The sequence below is a fragment of the Nannobrachium achirus genome (genome assembly GCF_963921795.1).
Source record: "Nannobrachium achirus genome assembly, chromosome: 24".
NCBI lineage: Eukaryota > Metazoa > Chordata > Actinopteri > Myctophiformes > Myctophidae > Nannobrachium > Nannobrachium achirus.
The window spans coordinates 10,311,751-10,333,786 of NC_137831.1; the positions used below are offsets into that span (position 1 = coordinate 10,311,751).

General features: G+C 42.3%; 1 protein-coding gene across 1 annotated transcript; it reads left to right on the top strand.

The window, feature by feature from the left end:
- Nucleotides 1-1,107: 1,107 nt before the first annotated feature.
- On the top strand, nucleotides 1,108-21,642 carry LOC308280516 (L-threonine 3-dehydrogenase, mitochondrial-like; the record flags this gene model as incomplete). The annotated part of the gene is made up of 10 exons (XM_080720821.1): nucleotides 1,108-1,207; nucleotides 4,106-4,304; nucleotides 8,014-8,056; nucleotides 8,267-8,337; nucleotides 10,476-10,625; nucleotides 11,281-11,453; nucleotides 16,995-17,085; nucleotides 17,928-18,020; nucleotides 19,171-19,347; nucleotides 21,503-21,642. The coding sequence occupies exons 2-10, from the start codon at nucleotides 4,118-4,120 to the stop codon at nucleotides 21,640-21,642; spliced, it is 1,125 nt and encodes a 374-aa protein (XP_080576947.1). The 5' UTR covers nucleotides 1,108-1,207; nucleotides 4,106-4,117.
- Between the last annotated feature and the right edge of the window lie 394 nt (nucleotides 21,643-22,036).

The following is a 22,036-nucleotide window of genomic DNA, read 5'->3' on the forward strand; positions in this document are numbered from 1 at the left end:
ACAAGATACACTACACCACTATGATACCCAAGTACCTGTCAAAATACTTTATAAACGTTAAGGATGTCCATAATTACAACACCAGAGGCAGTGCCACAGATCACGTTCAACCCAGAGTCAACTCAAAGAAAGGGTCGAACTCGTTCTTCTGCTACACCACAAAAATGTGGAATGCCTTACCGAAGGCCATAAAGGAGTGTGGATCACTAGCATCCTTTAAAATTGCCCTAAAAAACCACTTACAGGCAGCAGCCGTTCACAACTGGTAAAAACCTAGCCCAACCCTACCCTCCCTGCCCCTTCCTTGTATATACTGTATACTGATTGTTTAGACTTACTGTTACCTGCCCCTTCCTTGTTTATATTGTATATACTGTACTTACTGATTGTATAGACCTACTGTTTTCTTTTTTTCTTTACATATCTACTGCATAGTACTGTGTTCTATTTGTCTGTCATTCAATGTTATATGAGATACTTTAATGGTTTCCTGTTGAAATAAGCTTAGTCTTTTCATGGATCTCCTTTTAGTAGACCTTGTACCAGTGAACTGTACCGTCATGAATCTGTACATTTTCCTATGCAAACTTCTAATAAAGCCTTCAATCAATCAATCAAAGCGGTTTGAGCTACAAACGTCAGATTTAAAAATGCTTGCCCAAGTCTCATTTCGGTCATAAATGACGCTGTTCAAGCAGAATTACATGCCCCTCCCGTATTGTTTAATAAAAGGCATTTATATCCAACAGATATCTGTTTTCCCTGGTATTTCCTGGTTTTCAGGTTTTCCACCTCCAGCGGAGAGTCGCGTCATCTCCATCATCTCCAAGGCAAGCACTTTATTTTCGAAATCTGACGTTTGTAGCTCAAACCGTTGTTTTTTTGTCCACCTCGCTAGAAGCCAAGCTGAGGTGGAAACATGACGGTCATTTACACATGTATGACTGTTGTCATGTATCCAGGGCTACAAACAAGGAGTGTTTCTGCGTCTGTGGGCGTGGCCAGGCCACCGAGCCTCTGGGCCGTCAGCCAATGATAATCCCAGCCGGGATAGAGCTGTGTGTGTACCATGGTGTGTGTACGCACAGGACACGTTTGTACTGCTGTGTTCAAACACTGAGCTGGGCACTGCTTTGGATGAGACTTGTCTTCCAATAAAGAAGAGGGAGGAAGAATAAAAGTCTGCATTTGCTGTCCACTAATAAAGGTAAACAGTAAGTGAACGGCCGGCGTGTCAGTTTATTTCATTATTTCTAAAACAGAAAAGCCAGCCTAGCTGAATTTAAACCTATAGCTCCATGACAACTGGCTCTAAGCCAGTTCCAGTGATGTTAGCCAGCTAGCCGCAGTCAGTCACTTGTCTTGTCTAGCATGTCTAGCATGTTATTACCCTGAGCATCTGATTAGCAGCTTTCTGTCCTTATCACACGTGTCAGCCTATTGATCAACACTGCGTGTGGAGTGCTTACACGTTGGTTTAGTTAGCTAACGCTGAAGTACAGCCAAGTATGTTAGCTAACGCTAGCCACGTTAATCGCACATCATTATGCAGTCACAGTCAGTGGTGGTGTAGAGTAACTAAGTACATTTACTTAAGTACTTAAGTCTGTAAAATTTTGAGGTATTTGTACTTTACTTGAGTAATATTTACTTTTACTCCTACACCACTAATACATCTCAGAGGCAAATATTGTACTTTTACTCCACTAACAGGTCTACAATTATTAGACAACTATAGTTACTAGTTACTTTGTAGATTTTGATTATCATTACAAAACATTCATTAACCACTTCTTTGCATAGCATGTGTACAAGCTCACAATGAGTTGCATGATGACATTTTGTTGCCAATACATTTGTACTTTTACTCAAGTACATTTTGAATTCCAGACATCTAGATTTGTGACTGAGTATTTCTACATTGCAGTATTGATACTTTTACTGAAGTAAAAAAAACACTTGAGTACTTTTCCCAGCCACTGATCATAATGCATTGCCAAGGTGGTCTGAGCAATAAACCCCTTCTATATTTAGAGTCAGCAGAGGGCTTGTTCAAAGTAATTAAGATCAGGTGGTCATGGTGACGTTAGGGAATTGGGATCATTGACTACAGCCTACACGCAGTGTTTTGCTGCCCAGTACAGCACAGAGTGTGCCACAGTAATGTGTCATATTACATTATTATATCATTGTTAGGGTTGTAACCTAATCTCTCAGAACTGATTCAGCTAAACCTGAATGGGTTCTGTCCTGGAATTCTGGATCTATCAGTAACTGATGATGAGGCAATAGGATTCAAGACAATATTCTAGGTGGTGATGGTTATGCTTTCATGTACATCAGGGGTCTTCAACAGGGGGTCCGGGACCCCTAGGGGGTCCTCAGAGTTACTACAGGGGGTCCTCCAAATCTTTGATTGATAGAAACTTTTCTTTTCTCCTTTTGTTATATTAACCACTTGAACCCTATAGCGTCCATATTCTGAGAACTTTAGCCAAAAATAGCAGATCTACAAGCTCACAATGCCTCAGCTTGTAGATCTACTATTTTCGGCAAAGAGCTTTGGTCTAGAGGCGAAAAAGAGCAGACTAGTCAAAAGTCTAGTATCTGCCATCGTTCCATAGGGAATGGGATATCCCTTTGAAGTAATGGTTAAGAAGATATTGGACTTTAACGCGGGAGACCTGGGTTCGAAGCCAAGTGGGGAGGTTCGGATCACCTCCGTTACATAAGTACAGAGTGAAAGGTCAAGTTTGTTAAGTATTGACGGTTCAAGAATCCAAAATACACTGATGATTGTGCTGTCAAAAGATGAAATGTTATGGAATCTTTGAAAAGGTTAACTAAGGGGTCCTTGGCCTGAAAAGGTTGAAGACCGCTGATGTACATGATATCATGGGGAGGTCCTACAGTAACATGAGCACAGGGATCAGACAATACTAGCTGCTTCAAGGACAAGCTGAACCATAACGAGACAGACAGGCTGTAACCAAAACAATAGTCAGGCCCAGTGGAGACATCTAGGCTCTTACAAGCTGCCAAATATCATAACCTACTTGGTCAAAGTGACTTTCAGAGGTACACAAAGTGATGTGAGTTTGGAACATAACGTTATCACCCACTCGAGGTGGATAATGGTGTTATTGGCAGAGTACTGCTGAGTGCTCAAGTTCTCAACACATAATCAGCAATAAACATTTCACACAGGAGAAACGCTGGCTAGATCAACAGCACCTTCTTACAGGCTCAGCTCTGTTGATTAGCATTTCTCATTGTATGCACAATGATGTTGAATGTCACACAGATGTCTCAAAAATTAAACTACATAGTTGTATTTTTGCTGAGCAAAATGAATATGTGAATTCTAATTGATATATATGATATGATATGATATGATATAGTACTTTATTGTCAGTTCACACTGAAATATGTCTTGCGACACAGCCGCCATGTATGCGAAACATATGTACAACCATTTTAAACAAAGGGAAAAAAACAGGATTACGTACATAACTTAAGGATAATGCAGACAAGAGCAATGTCCACCGCCTAGCCTAGCTCAGGCCGGTTACACCCCGCCACTCCGACATGTCTCCATTCCGACACTAACCCTATCTCTAACCCTAACCCTAAACTTAACCCCTATGGGAGTGTCGCCACTCCGACAATAAGAAGTACATTTCGGAGTGGCGACATGTCGGAATGGAGAGCGACTCCCGCTCAGGCCAAACTCCTGATTAAGCCTTAAAGTCGACTGATGGACAAAGGGACTTTTTAGTCTCCTTCCTGAAGGCAGCAACCTATATTCTCTATGGCTATGCAACACACGTCTACTGTTAGAGGTGATGTTTCTTGCCAACCTTAGAATGCTGCCTCTGAAGTGGTTGTCCAACTATCTTTGAACAAAATGTTCAGTTGTTGCAGCAGTTGTTTAGGGCTGCAGACAGGCATCCAATTGTAATATATGTTTCATCCTTGCTTAGAACCCTGTACAGTGTACATCCTGTAGTTAGTTGTCTGTTGGCTTATTTTGCTATGAGACGTTTTGCATGAAAGTTGCTCTTCAAGTGCGTTGTCATGTTTATTTTACGTATCTTTTGAATAGAGAGTGTTCAGGATGACGGTGGTGGCGGCGTTACTCAGGGGTGCAGTCAGACATGTTGGGAGCAGGCCCCTGTACGGCGCCGAAGGCCTGGGCACCCTGAGGTCCAGCGTCGGCCTCTCCAGGCATCGCGCTTCCGCTGACGAGAGGAGTTACTCCTCGACATGCACAGAGACGGAGCCCCCCAAAGTCCTCATCACTGGTACGTACATTTCAGAGCGTTCTGTTTGCTGTGTCAACAATACTTTAGGCTGTGTGCGTCGCTCTCGGCTCTGCCTATATAATTATAATTAATCCACCCGGATCTGCTACATTCCATTTTCCCTGGAATCCGAGGTGTGTCTGTGTCTCTGTCTATTATGAAAGCTCTATTGCACCTTATGTTGGGGGGGAAAAAGTTCATGTAAGATAGATAGATAGATACCTTTATTATCCCATTGGAGAAATATCAAATAGAATGAATTTGGATACATTAACCTGTTAATGTGACCCTTTGTTTCCTTCGCTTTGGATTTAGTCTGTTGGCTGTTATTGTTATGGCTGTTATTGTTGTTCTTTTGGTTTTGGTATTGTCTTGTTTTTGATTTAGTCTGTTGTTTGTTACTTAGTCTGTTGTTTGTTATTGTTTGTTCTTTTGGTTTTGGTACTGTCTAGTTTTTTTATTTAGTCTGTTGTTTGTTATTGTTTGTTCTTTTGGTTTTGGTACTGTCTAGTTTTTTTATTTAGTCTGTTGTTTGTTATTGTTTGTTCTTTTGGTGTTGGTACTGTCTAGTTTTTGATTTAGTCTGTTGTTTGTTATTGTTGTTCTTTTGGTCTTGGTATTGTCTTTTATGTTTTATATTGTTTTGTCGTCGGTTGTTTGTTCTTATGTTTGTGTTTGTCTTTTTGTTTGTTTGTCAAGGATAGGCATCAATAAGCATTAAGCTTCTGCCTATACCTTTTCGATACAGGTTAAAAGAAACGAAAAGAAATTTGATTTGTAATGTCTAACTGTTCATCGAAATAAACGATTCATTCATTCATTCATTCCCAAGGGGGAAAATCAGTTTCCCAGAGGCAGCACAGCAGTATAAGGTTATTTACAAAGTTTACAGAGGAGTAAGAAGAAAAAAATAATAATAAAAGAAACTGGAACAGAGTACAGTAAAGAGCAAGGTACATCAAGAGAGTGAACGAATAATATATAAATATATATATACATAAATGTAAGTTACTATGATGAGAATCTTCCTCAAAATACAATTTAGTATCACATTTACGCAATTTCAGCCTCAGAGGTACTGAATCATTATTATACTTATATGTCGGGTTTTAGACAGTGTTCTAACTGTCATCATGGTCGAGCTGAGCGAGCTATTTGTTGTTTGTTTAAATCAAATTAAGGCAGGCTACAACAGAAGAAATGCGACAAGTGACAGAGTTTTACCGTGAGGGACAATGTATGGATTCAAACATACCGGTAACCTTTTCGGCTGAGTCAAGTTGTATACATAGTCTGCCATCACTACAAAATTAATCCCCCGTTTCAGCTTGACCTGTTATCATTTTTTAAAGTGAGGTTGTGTGATGATTAACACTTTCTAAGCCGAAATAGAATGGGGGTTGGTAGATTAGCCGTGAAATTTCTATTATTGTATTGTGATCGAGACATAATATTATGTTTATAAACATGAGCCCGCAGCCCCTCCATCTTGAACAGCGCCGTTGTTTTTTCTTTCTTTTTTTCCCCCAGGTCAGTAACTCACCGTGATTTTCTCGATCTCCGTTGGGATAGAATGGGTGTTTTGGCCGATCATCGGTCTCCCCGTGCGTTTCGCGTGCGCGATCCGTTCACGTAAATGTCCCCGCAAATAAGACTCAAGAGCAGAACTGAAAAGTGTCGCTAGCATAGCCCCTAACATGGCTGCTGTAGAAGCACCAGGGTACAGACAGTAACTGAATGGGATAATGTGCCTTGGAAAAGGAAAGGCCAATGACATCACTTCTGCTTCATCTCAGCCCAGCCATGAGCTATCGATGCACGAGTGGTGACTAGGGAAGGTTAGACGATCGCCGATTTTCGGATGAAAATCATTTATTTCGGTAAATACGGGAAAGTACGGGAAAAGACGATTGGCTGCCCCTCCCCCCTAGGAAGTTCGATATAGTACGGTTTTAACATTAAGGGGCTCCCCGTGGCTTGGAAAGGCCTAACAAAAAAAAACATTAGTTTCCGGTTGGCGACCGACCCTATTAAATACGTGCGACCCAGATGATTTTATTGGCATTTGGAGTGAAAAAAAAATAAATAAATAAATAAAGTCAAAATCCGACCGAGTCGATCAAAAACGTCTTACAAAAAATATATTTGGTGCGACCACATTCGCGAAGTCAGGAACTGTCCCCGGTTCCCGAGGCTAAACTAATGTGAGTTACGTTACAACTTGTATTCCTCCAAACACACACAGACACACAAGCACACACACAATCGGGGGACAAATTGCGTGGCCACTCAGTCACTGACTGGCAGCGGTAGCCACGCTAGCAACGTTAGCAGCCCAGCCACCAGTACAGCTGAGAACTGTATAGCCACCACAGAGAGACGTGAGTTGGAGACGAAACATTTATGACAGTGTGGGATTCATCGATTCATCTGAAAGACTGTACGGCAACAGCGCTTGAGTGAATGCGGACTCCCTTGCGACACTGCATGTCTGCAAGTACGACTGCGTCTCTCTCTCTCGCTCGCTCGTCGAGTTGTGTTCTTTTGTCAAATCTAAGCTGGAAAATCTAACACTTCCTGTAGCCGATCTCTTCAGAATAAGATATGTTGCGCTATAGCAGCAATAAGACTTCCAGACGGTGGTCGACTTCTTAATCTCTTCAGAATAAGAGTATCCTAAAAGAAATTGAAATATGATTTCATTTGCATGATTCATTAAAACTGTAAATTAAACATTAAAATTAAATTTAAAAAATATGTTTTAAATGATTCATTAAAACTGTAAATTAAACATTAAAAAAAGAAAAAAAAATACCTACCCATCCTTCCCATGAGGAAATAAAATAAAATTCCTTGCTACCCATCATGCCCACAAAAAAATAAAAATAAAAAATAAAATAAAATAAATTCCCTACCTACTCAGACCTAAAATGACAGCCAACCGGAAGCCAATGTTTTTTTTTGTTAGGCCAAAGGGTTAAAATGTAAAAGTGTTTTACCAAGCAGCGAGAGAGACAGACACACACCGAACCAAAGTGACTGCATTATGTCTGCTTATTATAAGCAACTCTGGGCTTGTTTTCCATAAAGTTGCTTGTAAATATTGATTGTTGCGGGTTGCTTTTATGAGCTTGTAGATCGGCTATTTTCAAATAGCCGATGAGCGGATTCATATAGTTTTTAAGTGCTCATGTGGCCTATAATAGTCCATTTTTGGGGCTTATTTTTGTAGACCTGGCTGCTTATTTCTCTTGCAAAATCTGGCAACACTGGTCTTGATGCTGCTGTCTTGTAATGTGGCCGTGAAAAACAACAACAACGAGTTGCCTTCATGGACATGATATTTTAGGCTATAAACAGAACTAACTGCCAACTCCACGTTATCGATTAAAGACTTCCGTGGTTAAAGTCACATCTTGCGCTAGTATATGACAATGGTCTAATGAAAACGGTGGCTTATCAGGCTATAGCAGAACTTTTGACATCATGGCATTTGAAAACAACCCAAAAAACAAACTTCCAGCTAGTTATGCTAATTACTTAGCAGGAAGAATTCCGGCACTGTAATGAAAATGTGGATATACATTGAGCATTGCCAGCATTGATACTGTATGTTATAACTTCAGCATGGAAGCCTACACTAATAATTCCAAGTGCTCCCCCCTTCATAGTGTTTTCCATGATGGCTTTTTGTATTTCTCCATCCCAGGGGGACTCGGTCAGCTGGGCGTGGGGCTTGCAAAGTTGCTGAGGTAAGCAGCCTCGTAACCTTCTTCACCAAACTTCTTTTCAAGAGTATTTCCCTCATGTACAAAACATCACCATATGACCTTCTCATTATGTGTTTGAGTGTGCTTAATGCTTATTGATTATGTGTGTGCTATCAGGATTTGAAGTCACAATACTAAACTTCGGAGTGGGGTCCATTGTCATAAAGTGTTGTGTTGATGTTTTGTCCCCAGGAGACGGTTTGGAAAAAATAATGTGATTCTGTCTGACATCAGGAAGCCCTCGAATGATGTGTTTCACAGTGGTAAGTGTAAGGGTGTCACGATTACACAAATTTCACAATATGATACACATTAACTCATTCCCTGCCAGGCCCGATAGTCCCGAGATTATTCCAATGTCTTTCCCCGCCAGGCCCGATAGTCCCGAGAATTAAAAAAAAAAAAAAAAAAATTTCAAAACATTTTTTTTTCAAAAAAAAATTTTGACCCCCAAAAATGGAGTAGGCATGATAGCAATCGCGAAATTGCATGTTTAACCCCCATAGCAACCCCATCTTTCAAGCATGGCAGCCATTTTGGCAGCCATCTTTGTTAAACATAGTGGCTGTTATCTCATGAATGCCTGAACGGATTTCCATTCGGATTTTTTTGTTTGAAAGCTGTGAGCAATGTGGACACACGTGGTGCATTATCTAGGCATGGGTGTGCATGATCCGTGCACACCCAATTACATGGAAGTCTATGGAGACGAATGGCAGGTGGGAGTACGGAGGTATGTTAAAATGGCGGTCAATGTGTTAATGGGCTCACAACAAGTCAATAACTTTATGATACTAGGTTATCTAAAATGTTATTTAAAAAATATATATGTTTGTTTTTCCAATTATCAGCATTGCACATCAACTTCACTTTGGAATCTTCAGTTATACATTTAATAAACTTCATCAAGCACTTTTGAAGTTACCTCACAAAAATAATCTAAATCCCACTATCATCTGATCATTCTACCAAAGTATAGCATTGTTATTTCCAACACTGCAAAAATCCTTGGTATTGATGCTATCTTAGATTAGATATACGCTATTGCCTGCTATGTAATATTATTATCGTCAATGAGCATCGGCTTTGGGTATTTTACTATATAGACCGATTTCCTGAGCGACACCCTTTAGAGGGTCAAGAGCTCAAGAGCCCATGGTAAAGAGAAACGGCAGTGAGCCTCGATGGAGTCTAGCCTAATATGTTGAAAAAGACCCCAGCATACATAGTTTTTATGTAGACATTGTCCTTTTAAAATGAGACGGAAAATATTAAATCCTGTTGGTTATTGATTAATCACTAGATTCGAGAGATGGGGGGGCTTGGTGAGTGTGGTTCATTCAGCCAATACAATGCAATGCTGGTTTTGCCCACACTGTGTTTTATCAAGTTCAGAGTCAACATAGCCATCTATCTGAAAGTTTTGGAGCACTTTGTGCTTCCATAGGTTGGTTGACATGCTTTGTGGAGATGATGATTTCCCTTAGCCAGATGCACTTGGCACCTGCCCACAGAGCCAAAACTATTAGTAACTGCTGTACTGGCCATGGTATTACTAGGCTTAACTGACCAGCAAACTGGCCTGACCTGAACCCCACAGAGAATCTGTGTTGTGTTGTTAAGCGGAAGATGAGAGACAACCAGACTCGACCACACAGATGAGCTTAGGGCCTCGATCAAAGCAAACCTGGGGTTCATAACACCTCAGCAATACCACAGGCTGATCACCTTCATGCCACACCCCATCAATGAAGACATTTGTCTAAAAGTACTGAGTGCATATACATTAACATAACATTTCAGGAGTTTGACATTTCTGTATTATAAATCCTTCTTTTGAGTGTTTGTGTGGAATATTCTAATATTTTGATTTATATTAGGATTTTTGATTTTCATGAGCCGTATGTCCTAAAAATCAAAATTTTAACAAAAAAGGCTTTTGAATATGTCACTGCATGCATGCACAATGAACCTAAAATATATGAAAGTTTAAAAACAATAATTATATTACAGAAGAAAATGGACTTTAACACAATATTCACATTTTGTGTGTGTGTGTGTGTGTGTGTGTGTGTGTGTGTGTGTGTGTGTGTGTGTGTGTGTGTGTGTGTGTGTGTGTGTGTGTGTGTGTGTGTGTGTGTGTGTGTGTGTGTGTGTGTGTGTGTGTGTGTGTGTGTGTGCGCGCGTGTGCGTGCACGTCTGTACGTCTGTGGGTTGGCAGGGTCGGGGTGTTTATTCTTACACTTCAAGTGCATTAGCGTGCGTTTACTTGTCTGCATGTTAGGCACCCGGGGGTTGGGGATCGGCGGATGTATGTTTGCTTTGGCATCTCTGCGTAGGTATTGTGTTATTTTTTACTTCTCTATGCAAATGTATGTTTGCACATGTGTCTCCCCTGCAGGTCCATTCATCTACTCTGACATCCTGGACTATAAGAACCTGAGGGAGATTGTGGTGAACAACAACATCAGCTGGCTGGTCCACTACTCGGCCATCCTGTCTGCTGTGGGAGAGAGCAACGTCTCACTGGCCAAAGAGGTCAACATCACAGGTACACGCATGCAGTGGTGCTTTGGTGTTTTCTTTTCAGGCACGCGCGCCTTTAGATGTGTGCGTGCGCCTACATGTGCGCATGGAGCCTATGGAACCTACCACAGTAATGGAGCCATGTACTGTAGTCTATGAGGACACGCCACACGCACAATGCACATACAGTCACCGCTGGAAACCTACAGTAGGTGTTTAAAGTAGCCTATCCATATGAATAGGGAGGGTAGCCTACTTGGGCTTGTGAATCTGGGGGGTGAATCAGGGGGTAAACCTGGTAAACGTGTTATGCAAATAGCCATTTGATTAGATTCTGTGCCGTTCCTGTGCGTGCATGTGGGAAATATATTGGCCTGTCACGTCCGGCCTCGAAAGCACTACTGCACACACACGTTCATACAAATATCTCCACCCATAATTTGAATGGACTCTCTCTCTCACTGTCTTTGTCTACCCCACAATGCTCTACTGTAATGTTTTGATTTGTATTTAAAAGTCACTAGTTCAGCCTCTCTAGGACATAGCCTACAAGAATGTTCTTATTTCACACACACACACACACACACACACACACACACACACACACACACACACACACACACACACACACACACACACACACATAGATTCCCTCAGTTATGACCTCCTTCTCTCTGCAGGCCTCCATAACATATTGGACATATCCACGGAGCATGGTCTGCGCGTGTTTGTGCCCAGCACCATCGGTGCCTTCGGGCCCTCGTCGCCCAAGGACCCCGCTCCAGAGCTGTGCGTGCAGAGGCCTCGCACCATCTACGGCGTCTCCAAAGTCCACGCCGAGCTGATGGGTGAGGTGAGATGCACGCATGCACACACGCACACACGGTGTCACACACACACTATAGATATATACTGTATATATGTTTGTATACTAGGGTTGCCAACCGTCCCGTATTGGCCGGGACGCCCCGTATTCTGACTGAAAGAGGCGCGTCCCGTAAGGGACGTCGCTTGTCCCGGTAAAGGGACTATGCACATAAAATATATATTTTTCTGTGCGTGCGCCAGGCATCGTCTGCCTGCCTTTGTATGTGTGTGCTGTATGTGAAGGGCTCTAGGACCCTGGGGGTGCCTCGTCACGTACGTGCGTGCTGCGCCAGTCCTTGTGTAACATGAACTCTGCTGCTGTGCGTTGTTGAATGCGAGCCAGCGCGGGCGACACAAAACTAAAGTTGCAACTAACATTTCTCTACCGAAAATTAGTACCTGCATGTGAGATGAGGTTTGTTAGACAAAGCTCGTTTTGCCCCAAAACTGTGGGACTGAGAAGAATGAGTCTCATCTGCAGCAGGTGAGCTGTGTGTGTCTGTGTGTCTGTACCATACTCTGTACTCTGTACTCTGTATGTGGCAAAATGCTATAATACTATGGGTTCTTGAGAATCTGGATGTTGAAGAGCTCCAAGCAGATTACTTGTTCCCCCTTTCTCTGTAGCAGTATATTGTTGACCAGTGGTTCCAAAACATAAAATGATTTTAGCCCAAGACCAAAAGAGAAATGAAACATTTACCCAAACTAGTGAAAATAGCAGATCTACAAGCTCACAACACATCACTATGCACAGCTGTTGTGAGCTTGTAGATCGGCTATTTTCACTACTTCTTATATATGTGTTTTCCAATTTATGGAATGTCTTAGATTTTCATTTGAGTTATTCATAAAATTACTAAATCATGAAAACAAAATGTAGGAAACAAAAAATTAAAGGACCCATAAAAATAATTCTGTGACTCACAAATGGGACCCAGTGTTTGGGGACCAGTGTTAGACTATGTACAGTAGGCCATATGCCTCAGTTGAAGTGTATCTTAGTAAAATGTAGGTCTACATGGCAAGCCATGGGTTTATTATAGGCTATATCTGGTGTATGGTTGAAGCATTTAATTTCCTTATGATTATGATATGTATGCAATGTTACAGTAAGTGTAACCTGATGCAGATGTAGCCTGATGCAGATGTAAGACCTGTTGTGTTTGTAATGTATTGTGTGTTATACTGTAGGTATAACTGTCTGAGTGTCTGTGACTGTACCGTAGGTATAACTCTCTGAGTGTCTGTGACTGTGCCAAAATGCAGTTTTCTATGCATTTCAGGCGTGTTGAGTCTGTTGACCCCCCTCAAAATATATATATTTTTTCGGCCACCCACCTTCGGCGGGCGGCCAGAAGGTGTCCCTTATTTGAGTCTCTGGGAGTTGGCAACCCTATTGTATACGAACAAGAAGATGAATCACGTTGATACTAATGCTGGCCTGAAAGGCATTTTGTTTACTTGAAACATTTGTTGGTATTAATGAACACAGTATGTCTACACTCATGTCATCAACATGGATCTGTCTCATATAGCGCCACCATCAGGCCGATTTTTTCAAACACATTTTTGGACACTGCTCCTACAGATTTTGCCCTAAAATCACGCAAATCGGCACACAGTATGTCTACACTCATCTCATCAACATGGATCTGTCCCATTTAACGCCACCTTTAGGCCGATTTTTTAAAACACATTTTTGGACACTGCTCCTACAGATTTTGCCCTAAAATCACGCTGCGACCTGACGGTCGCTTCTCTCCAGATTAGGGAGTCTTACTGGTGAAATAAATTATGTGTGAGTCACCAGAATCAAGGACGGGTGTTTTTCGATAAATCATCATGGTTAAAATGGAGTTTGAGGTTAACGATGGGTGATAAAATGAATATCAAATGTCTATACACTGAAGCAAGCAACTTGAAAACTGTCTGGGCCTCTGGTGCTCATTAAAGCCTGAGTAGACCATAAAATGACTCCATACATGTTTAAAAGTGAAATATCCCTTTAAATCCCCACCGATAGTGTGTTATTCCACCTCTGAACTCCTTTGCCAGAATCTGCCAACCACTCGTATATCCTGAACATTACACTTAACCTCACGTTTCTATTTACTGCTCAGGGATCAGATCATGCAGGCACTGAGGCCGTTTCCCTATCTAGCGAAGAGCAGTGGCTAGTAGTAGTCTGTCTGCCGTTTCCCTATCTAGCGAAGAGCAGTGGCTAGTAGTAGTCTGTCTGCCGTTTCCCTATCTAGCGAAGAGCAGTGGCTAGTAGTAGTCTGTCTGCCGTTTCCCTATCTAGCGAAGAGCAGTGGCTATAGTAGTCTGTCTGCCGTTTCCCTATCTAGCGAAGAGCAGTGGCTAGTAGTAGTCTGTCTCTTGCTTTAGTTTGTTATAAATCACAAACAAACATGATATATATTTATAGTATGCTTAGGGCTGTCACACGATTATGACATTGTACATGATGATTAATTATCACTCAAATAATTGCGATTTAACGATTTCATTGCGTTTCTGTCATTGACAATTACATTTCTGCTTGGCGTGTAGGCTTTGAAGTTGCACATGGCAGATATGACACATAACCTAAATATACAAAGAAATTACTGACATTTGACAACTTTATACTTGAAAAAGAACCTCGATAGTGGAAATAGTCGATCTAATAGGCGATGCGACACGTTGTGAGCTTGTAGATCGGCTATTTCCACTATTTTTGAAAATATGAACATTTTTTAACAAGATTATGTAAAAGATTTTGACGATTATGACAAAATAATTTTGCGATTATGTCAAATAATTGCGATTATGTCAAATAATGGCGATTAGACGATTATGTAATAATTGTGACAGCCCTAAGTAGGCTACTGTGATATTCTGACCATATTACCTATTTCGCAATAACAGTAAAAAACAAGAAACAAACCAAATACGAATGTATGAACCTTGGAATTGAGATCTGAATGCCAATATAACGACTGAACAATCATGCATATTGCAAAGCTAGCGTGCATCGTACCATATCTTTGCATGGTGTGTTTTTTTTTTCCATCCCAAAATGAGCACAGTTTGTGCGGGTGCCATTGAACTGTAAAGCTTGCTCCGATCCGAAGCATATTGAATGCTGGACATTTTCCAAAAGCCGCCCATAGAGATGCCATGATTATTTATGACACACAAGAGACACACTCTAGGTCTGTAATGGGCAGAATATGGTATTGGTGCAATTAGGAAGAAAACTCCTTAGACACAAAAACACAGAGATGCTTATTGGCATTAGTGTAATGCCAACATGTATCCTTCTACTAATGGGTAGCATTTTCCGTGGGATGCAAAAAAATAAACAACGGGCTGCTCACTCATATTAGTGATGGGGTCCTCCCTATGTTCTCCAGGTTCTATGTTCCCCACTTCCCCCCCAAAAAGGTTCTATGTTCCCCAGGTTCTATGTTCCCCACTTCCCCCCCCCAAAAAGGTTCTATGTTCCCCAGGTTCTATGTTCTCCACTTCCCCCCAAAAAAGGTTCTATGTTCCCCAGGTTCTATGTTCCCCACTTCCCCCCCCAAAAAGGTTCTATGTTCCCCAGGTTCTATGTTCCCCACTTCCCCCCAAAAAAGGTTCTATGTTCCCCAGAATCCCCACCCACGCTCCACCAAAAAAGGTTCTATGTTCCCCACTCCCCCCCCCCAAAAAAGGTTCTATGTTCCCCAGGTTCTATGTTCCCCACTTCCCCCCCCAAAAAGGTTCTATGTTCCCCAGGTTCTATGTTCCCCACTTCCCCCCCCAAAAAGGTTCTATGTTCCCCAGGTTCTATGTTCCCCACTTCCCCCCCCCAAAAAGGTTCTATGTTCCCCAGGTTCTATGTTCCCCACTTCCCCCCAAAAAAGGTTCTATGTTCCCCAGAATCCCCACCCACGCTCCACCAAAAAAGGTTCTATGTTCCCCACTTCCCCCCCCAAAAAGGTTCTATGTTCCCCAGGTTCTATGTTCTCCACTTCCCCCCCCCCAAAAAGGTTCTATGTTCCCCAGGTTCTATGTTCCCCACTTCCCCCCCCAAAAAGGTTCTATGTTCCCCAGGTTCTATGTTCCCCACTTCCCCCCCCCCAAAAAGGTTCTATGTTCCCCAGGTTCTATGTTCCCCACTTCCCCCCAAAAAAGGTTCTATGTTCCCCAGGTTCTATGTTCCCCACTTCCCCCCCCAAAAAAGGTTCTATGTTCCCCAGGTTCTATGTTCCATACTTCCCCCCAAAAAAGGTTCTATGTTCCCCAGGTTCTATGTTCCCCAGAATCCCCACCCACGCTCCACCAAAAAAGGTTCTATGTTCCCCGCTCAACCAAAAACGAATCTATGTTCCCCACCCCAAAAAAGGTTGTTCCCAACTGAAATGCAGGAAATGGTGGGACATCTGGGCACTAAGAACATGTGGGCATTCTGTTCAGGTACGGTCCCTTAGTGATGAGCAGTGATGATTTTTATAATGTATAATAATAAAATATGTTAATTTGCTAATAATAATTTGGCCAGAAACATTGTACTTGATACAATACATTGGATGCATCCGACAGGTTAAAGTTCATTTTAATATCATCCTGCAGCTCTGGACCAACTAGGGTGGTTCTACCCTCACTATTTAGTGGTGCTGTGGCTAAAAAAGCACCACTAAAAGTAAGTAGTAAGTAAGCCATGCCGAGCCATGCGGACCATAGGGTAGGAGTTTCTACTGTTTCTGTAGTGTGATGTAAAGTCTGTAATCCAAGAACCTATCATCATCAGTCTACAGTAGAATAACCCAAAAACCTAGATATTGTTTCACTATTCATGGTTTCAAATGGTATGTTCCTAAAAAATAAACATGAGATTCAAGGAGGGTGTTTTCATTATTCTCACGTAACACACACTGGCCCTACATTTATTGTGCTGTTAATACTTAAATGTTGTTTAACTGTTTGCTTTTCCCTACTACATCATGTTCTAAGTCAGGGGTCTTCAACAGTGGGTCCAGGACCCCTAGGGCGTCCTCAGAGTTACTACAGGGGGTCCTCCAAATCTTTTTGTGATAGAAACCTTTTTTCTCCCTTTTTATATTAACCACTTGAACCCTAGCGTCCATATTCTGAGAACTTTAGCCAAAAATAGCAGATCTACAAGCTCACAGCGTTGTGAGCTTGTACTGTAGATCGGCTATTTTCGGCAAAGAGGTCTGGTGTATTCGGGGGAAAAGAGCAGACTAAGTAGAGAGTGAAAGGTCAAACGTATTAAGTATTGACGGTTCAGTTGGTTAAATATCTGAAAACACAAATTGACATGAATCCAAAATACACTGATGATTGTGCTGTCAAACAATGAAACTATATGGAATCTATGATATGGTTCATCTCTCTCTCAACTAATGGGTCCTTGGCCAGAAAACGTTGGAAGACCCCTGGCTTAAACGCTTTTTAACTGTTGGCTTTTCCCTACTAAATCATGTTCTAAGTCTTCCCAGCTCTTGTGTGTTTAAGTCCTGTTTCTCTCTCCCAGTACTACCACCACAGGTATGGGCTGGACTTCCGCTGTCTCAGGTACCCAGGCATCATCTCCGCAGACTCCCAGCCTGGTGGAGGCACCACTGGTAAGCACTTACCACGGTTCCTTTCCTTTCCTGACCGCTTGTGGTGGCAGTGTACGCAGTCGCTGTGTGCTGTGTTTCAGAAACTCTTCAGGAGAGATGAAAATATGTCTGCTTGCTTGGCTCACAAATATCCTGGAGCGGCACCTCCGGGTTTACCTATTTCACTGTTTCCCAAATTTTTTGGTTTAGGGTTAGGGTAGTCTGGGATCACTTCACTTTACAAGGTTTGATCCGGTCGGGAGCGGTAGTCCTAGACGGACTACACTTTGGCCGGAACTATCAACCGGATTCAGTTTTAACCCAAAATATTCCCCTGCACCCAAGGACATAGTTTAGGGCCTACCTAATAAACACCTTGATGCTGCGTAGTTTTGCTTTCGAAAAATTCGTTTGGTATGTGATCTTTTAGTCCAACTCATAGCGACTGGCAAGACTACACTAGGCTTCTCGAGCATTTTAATAGTGATTGGGGAAACAAACGAGGGGAACTAAATCAAAGCGACGCCGCTTCTTCTAGTGGTTTCCGCGCTTTAGGCGGAAACCAAACGGTCTGTTGTGAACGAACACCAGGCTCTCTCCCGAGAAAGACTGGTAGGCGAGGTTAGGGTGAGTTTGAACTACTGAAAATCTGCAAACTCTTGATACCTTATGAGCTTGTAGATTTCTTTCAGTTGTTTTCAATGTGCCCAGTAGTATTTTATTTCAGCTCTGTTTTATTTTGGCTGTTTGCTTTTAATTTGTCATCTGTACTCAATTTTCATCTGTACTCAATTTTCTTTCTCTAGTTTTAGTGTTTTGCCTTAGATTTGCTTGATTCACCTCTTGCTTTGCCTCATTGCCAGACTATGCAGTCCAGATCTTCCATGCAGCCGTGAAGACGGGTCAGTTTGAATGTAACCTGCGCAGTGACACGCGCCTCCCAATGATGTACATAGGTAAACACGCGCGCGCACACACACACACACACACACACACACACACACACACACACGCTCCCCAATATGGTTGTCCTTTCCTCTCTGTAAGCTCTGTTAATCTTTTTGTTGCCAAGCATTAAAATCTTCAATGTCTTCCATTGCCAGAATCTTTAGAATCTTACCTTTTAATGTGCACGGATAATGCACGGATGATGCACCACACGTGTGCACGCCATTCATTTCAAACAAAAAACACCACTTGGAAATCCGTTCAGGCATTCAAAAGATATAGGCTATAGTGTTTTCTTCAAATGTATAGACAAAGCTGTTCTGGGAGTCAAACATGCATTTTGCGATCGCGATCATGCCGAAACCGTAAGTAGGAAGTAAGGAGAGTAGGGAGAGCAAAAGAAAGAATATATATACAGTATATATATTTCTTTTTAAATAAAATTAAACATGGGCGTAAACATAGGGGGTGCCTGGGAGCTAAAGCACCCAGCTATGAAACCACTGATTTCTCAACATTCTCAACATTCTCAACATTCTTAGCACTCGGCCGAATTCACACCTTTGCTTTGTCCCAAACTGCATTCTTGGCACTCGGCCCGATTTCACAAGTTCGCTTTGTCCCTTAAATTAAATATAATGTCCCCATGATGTCTCCACTTTTCTTCATCCTCGCCACCAACCTTGTACAACTTCTCTCCTTTCCGTTCCTCTTTTGTCCTTTTTGCTCCTCTCGTCCCCTTCCTCTCTGCACCTCCTGCCCTCTCCCTCATCCCCCTTAGGGATGGGACGATAAGCGATATTATCGTTTATCGTGATAAAAAACACTCAAGATAATCATATCGTGGAGATTTTATTTATTGTGATATCATCCTCCGTCATGCACTAGGATCAATTCACCTTTTATTTGCCGAGCTGCTTATCCATTACCACTTAAACCCTCCAATTGGTAAAAGGTACTTAATAATAATATACGTACTTGATAGTCTTTTTTTAACACTCTATCAAATGTCTTTGCCAAAAAATGTACGATCTACAAGCTCACAATGCATCGCGTTCGGCTATTTTTTTGGCAAATGTTCCACCCAGGATAATCTTTTGATTATCGTGATTTCGATTTTTTTGTCACAATAATCCCTTCTCCCTCGTCCCCCTCCAGATGACTGTCTGAGAGCCACCCTGGAGGTGCTGGAGGCTCCGGCAGACACGCTGAGAAGCCGCACCTACAACATCCACGCCATGAGCTTCACGCCACACCAGCTCACCCAGGAGATGCAGAAAGTGCTGCCTGACTTCAGGGTCACCTACAACATTGATCCCATGCGACAGGCCATAGGTGGGTGCATTATGGATGGATGGATGTGTTGTGGATATTGGTTGCATGGATGGAGTGCATCTCTCCACTCCGACATGTCTCCTTTCCGACATGTCTCCATTCCGACACTAACCCGATCTCTAACCCTAACCCTAAACCTTAGGCCCATGGGAGTGTCGCCACTCCGACAATAAGAAGTCAATTTCGGAGTGGCGACATGTCGGAATGGAGAGAGCCTCCCGCATGGATGTATGTGTATGTTGGAGAAATGGAAGAGAGAATGCAGGGGCGTCACTTAGATAACGCAGGGGTATGCAGCTGCCATACCCTGGGTCCAGGGGGGAAAAATAAAAGTTACTTTTAAATATAAATCCATGAATGTCTCTTTGTCTATTTGAGCTGGTTATTATGTTGTTAAATTACAGTAAAATAACTACAAATGCAAAATTTAACAAAGTTGTCACTTTAACAAGGTAATATAATATTCTCCACACTTGTATTCTCCCCATCTTGACAAAATGGTATATTCCCAGGTTCCGCAGGTCAGCTGCACAGATGCAATGCATTATTGTTAATTGTGGCGCGTTTACTAACATGCCAAGTTTAGCTGCACTTCAACAACCTTTCCAGGCTGCCATATCCCGCCCAAGAAACCATAGAAACGCGTGGGAAAAATGGACAAAACCCGATTTGGGGCGTGCGCATGAGTACTCCCATCTTTGCCATACCCTAGCTTTTGCTGAACTGACGCCACTGAGAGAATGGATATTAGAGGCTACATAGGAAGGTGAATGTTGGATGGATAGGAGGGTGGATGGATAAGGATGTATGTTGGATGGATGGATGGATTGATTGGAGGGTGGATGTTCGATGGATAGGAAGGTAGCTGTTGGATGGATTAAGTACTAGGAATATGCCTTTTACTGACATGACTAAATGTGATTAATCAGTGAATCTAAATTGATCGATGGAAATCGGTTTTGGCAAACGGTCAGCATTTTAAGCATAGGACGCAGCGTGTGGTCTTTATTATTAGATGAGTGGATACGTTTTTGTATGTGTGTGAAAATGATCCCCCAAAAAGCTCTATGTGATGAATGTAAAATGCATCGTATAGCTTCTGTGCACACTAATGATCTACTTGTTTACACTGATGAATCATAAATGAACAGAAAGAGGGTTTGCAGTGTGCAGCCTATCCAATGCCCACACACCCAGGCTGAGAAAAATATTTATGATTCATAAAACTCTGCCTCATTAGTCATGTTCCTCCAAGGCTGTTGTGAGGGTAATGCTCGGCAAAATGTGTAAATGGAATTTATTATTTTTAACACATTATTTTATTCAAGATTTAATCGGCTGTTGCCATGGATACCCGCCATTTTACCTTGTTTTGAAGGTCCAGCAAAAAAAGTAATCGGAGTAAATGTCATCCGAATATGCCCTGTTTATTTTCACGATAGTATTTTCTTTCACTCAGAACAGAAAAATAACAATCACAGGCGCCAGTGCTTTTGTAGTGGCCGGTAGAGAAGGCCTCGTTTTAAACATGAACGTGATTTAAAAGTTAGATTAAGAGATAAATGCACTTTTGTGCAGCAGCATAACGCTGAAGTCAACGAGTGAGCCGGATTTCCCGCTAACGTGATACCCTGTTGCATTTCGGATTTGGAGTGTTTCTCTTCACCGTGGTTCTCTACCTACAGATTAATATAGTTTACTGTACCACGCGTCGAACGCATCGTGGGCACACAGAGACATCAAAGAGGTTGACGCGTTGGCATGTCGTGCACCTCCTATGAGTTAATAGTCAATGTGACCAAAACACGACCCGTTCTACGAGGGCGAGAACTACTTTGTGGATAGCATGACAAATAGTGTTCTTATCATGGTTCCCTGCATCATCACCACCACCTACGTATATATGTGTCACTTACTGACTCAGTAACTAAATAAGGCACAGTGCAAAACAATTATACTTTGTTTAACTGTATCGCATGGCTGTGACACATTTGCGTGGCTCTAGAAGCCTCTGTGTGTCATCCCCTCTGCAAAGAATCTCATAGTGATGGAGCTCAGTTAAAGATGGAGTGTGATAAACGACTAACGTTTTGACTTGATTTTACCCTCATCTCTCTCTTTCTCTCTCCCTCTCTTCCTTTCCCGCCCTGCTCAGCGGACAGTTGGCCAATGGCATTGGAGGACAGTGCTGCGCGGCAGGACTGGGGCTGGAAGCATGAGTACGATCTCCCGGAGTTAGTGCAAACCATGCTGACTCACATCGCCCCCGGCAAGCGGCTGGCGCACGCCTTCTGAGCCTGTTGTAGCGTCGTCGTCTTTAGGGTGATCTCACGCCGGAGGGAGTGAAAACTCAGTCCCCCTACACCTATCACTCCTTGGACTGTACCGTTAACGTCCAAAGCCTTATCATCCTTAAGAAGATCTGTGAGTTAGAGGAGTATGGATAACCCAGATCCATTCTGGAGGTAAACGCTCCTGTCACCAAGTGTAGTTCATTTAGTTTTGGCTTGCGCTGACACTGGCAGCTATAAAACCAAAGCCATAAAATATGCTTTTAGGTATTACAAAAAGTTCCAAAACCACCTACAGTAGCTGTTACTTTTTTTAACAGTCATAGTATTTGCCTACAGTACATCCACATATCCACCTCATATAGTATCCCTCCTCAAACGCCAGCTTCCCTCATCCT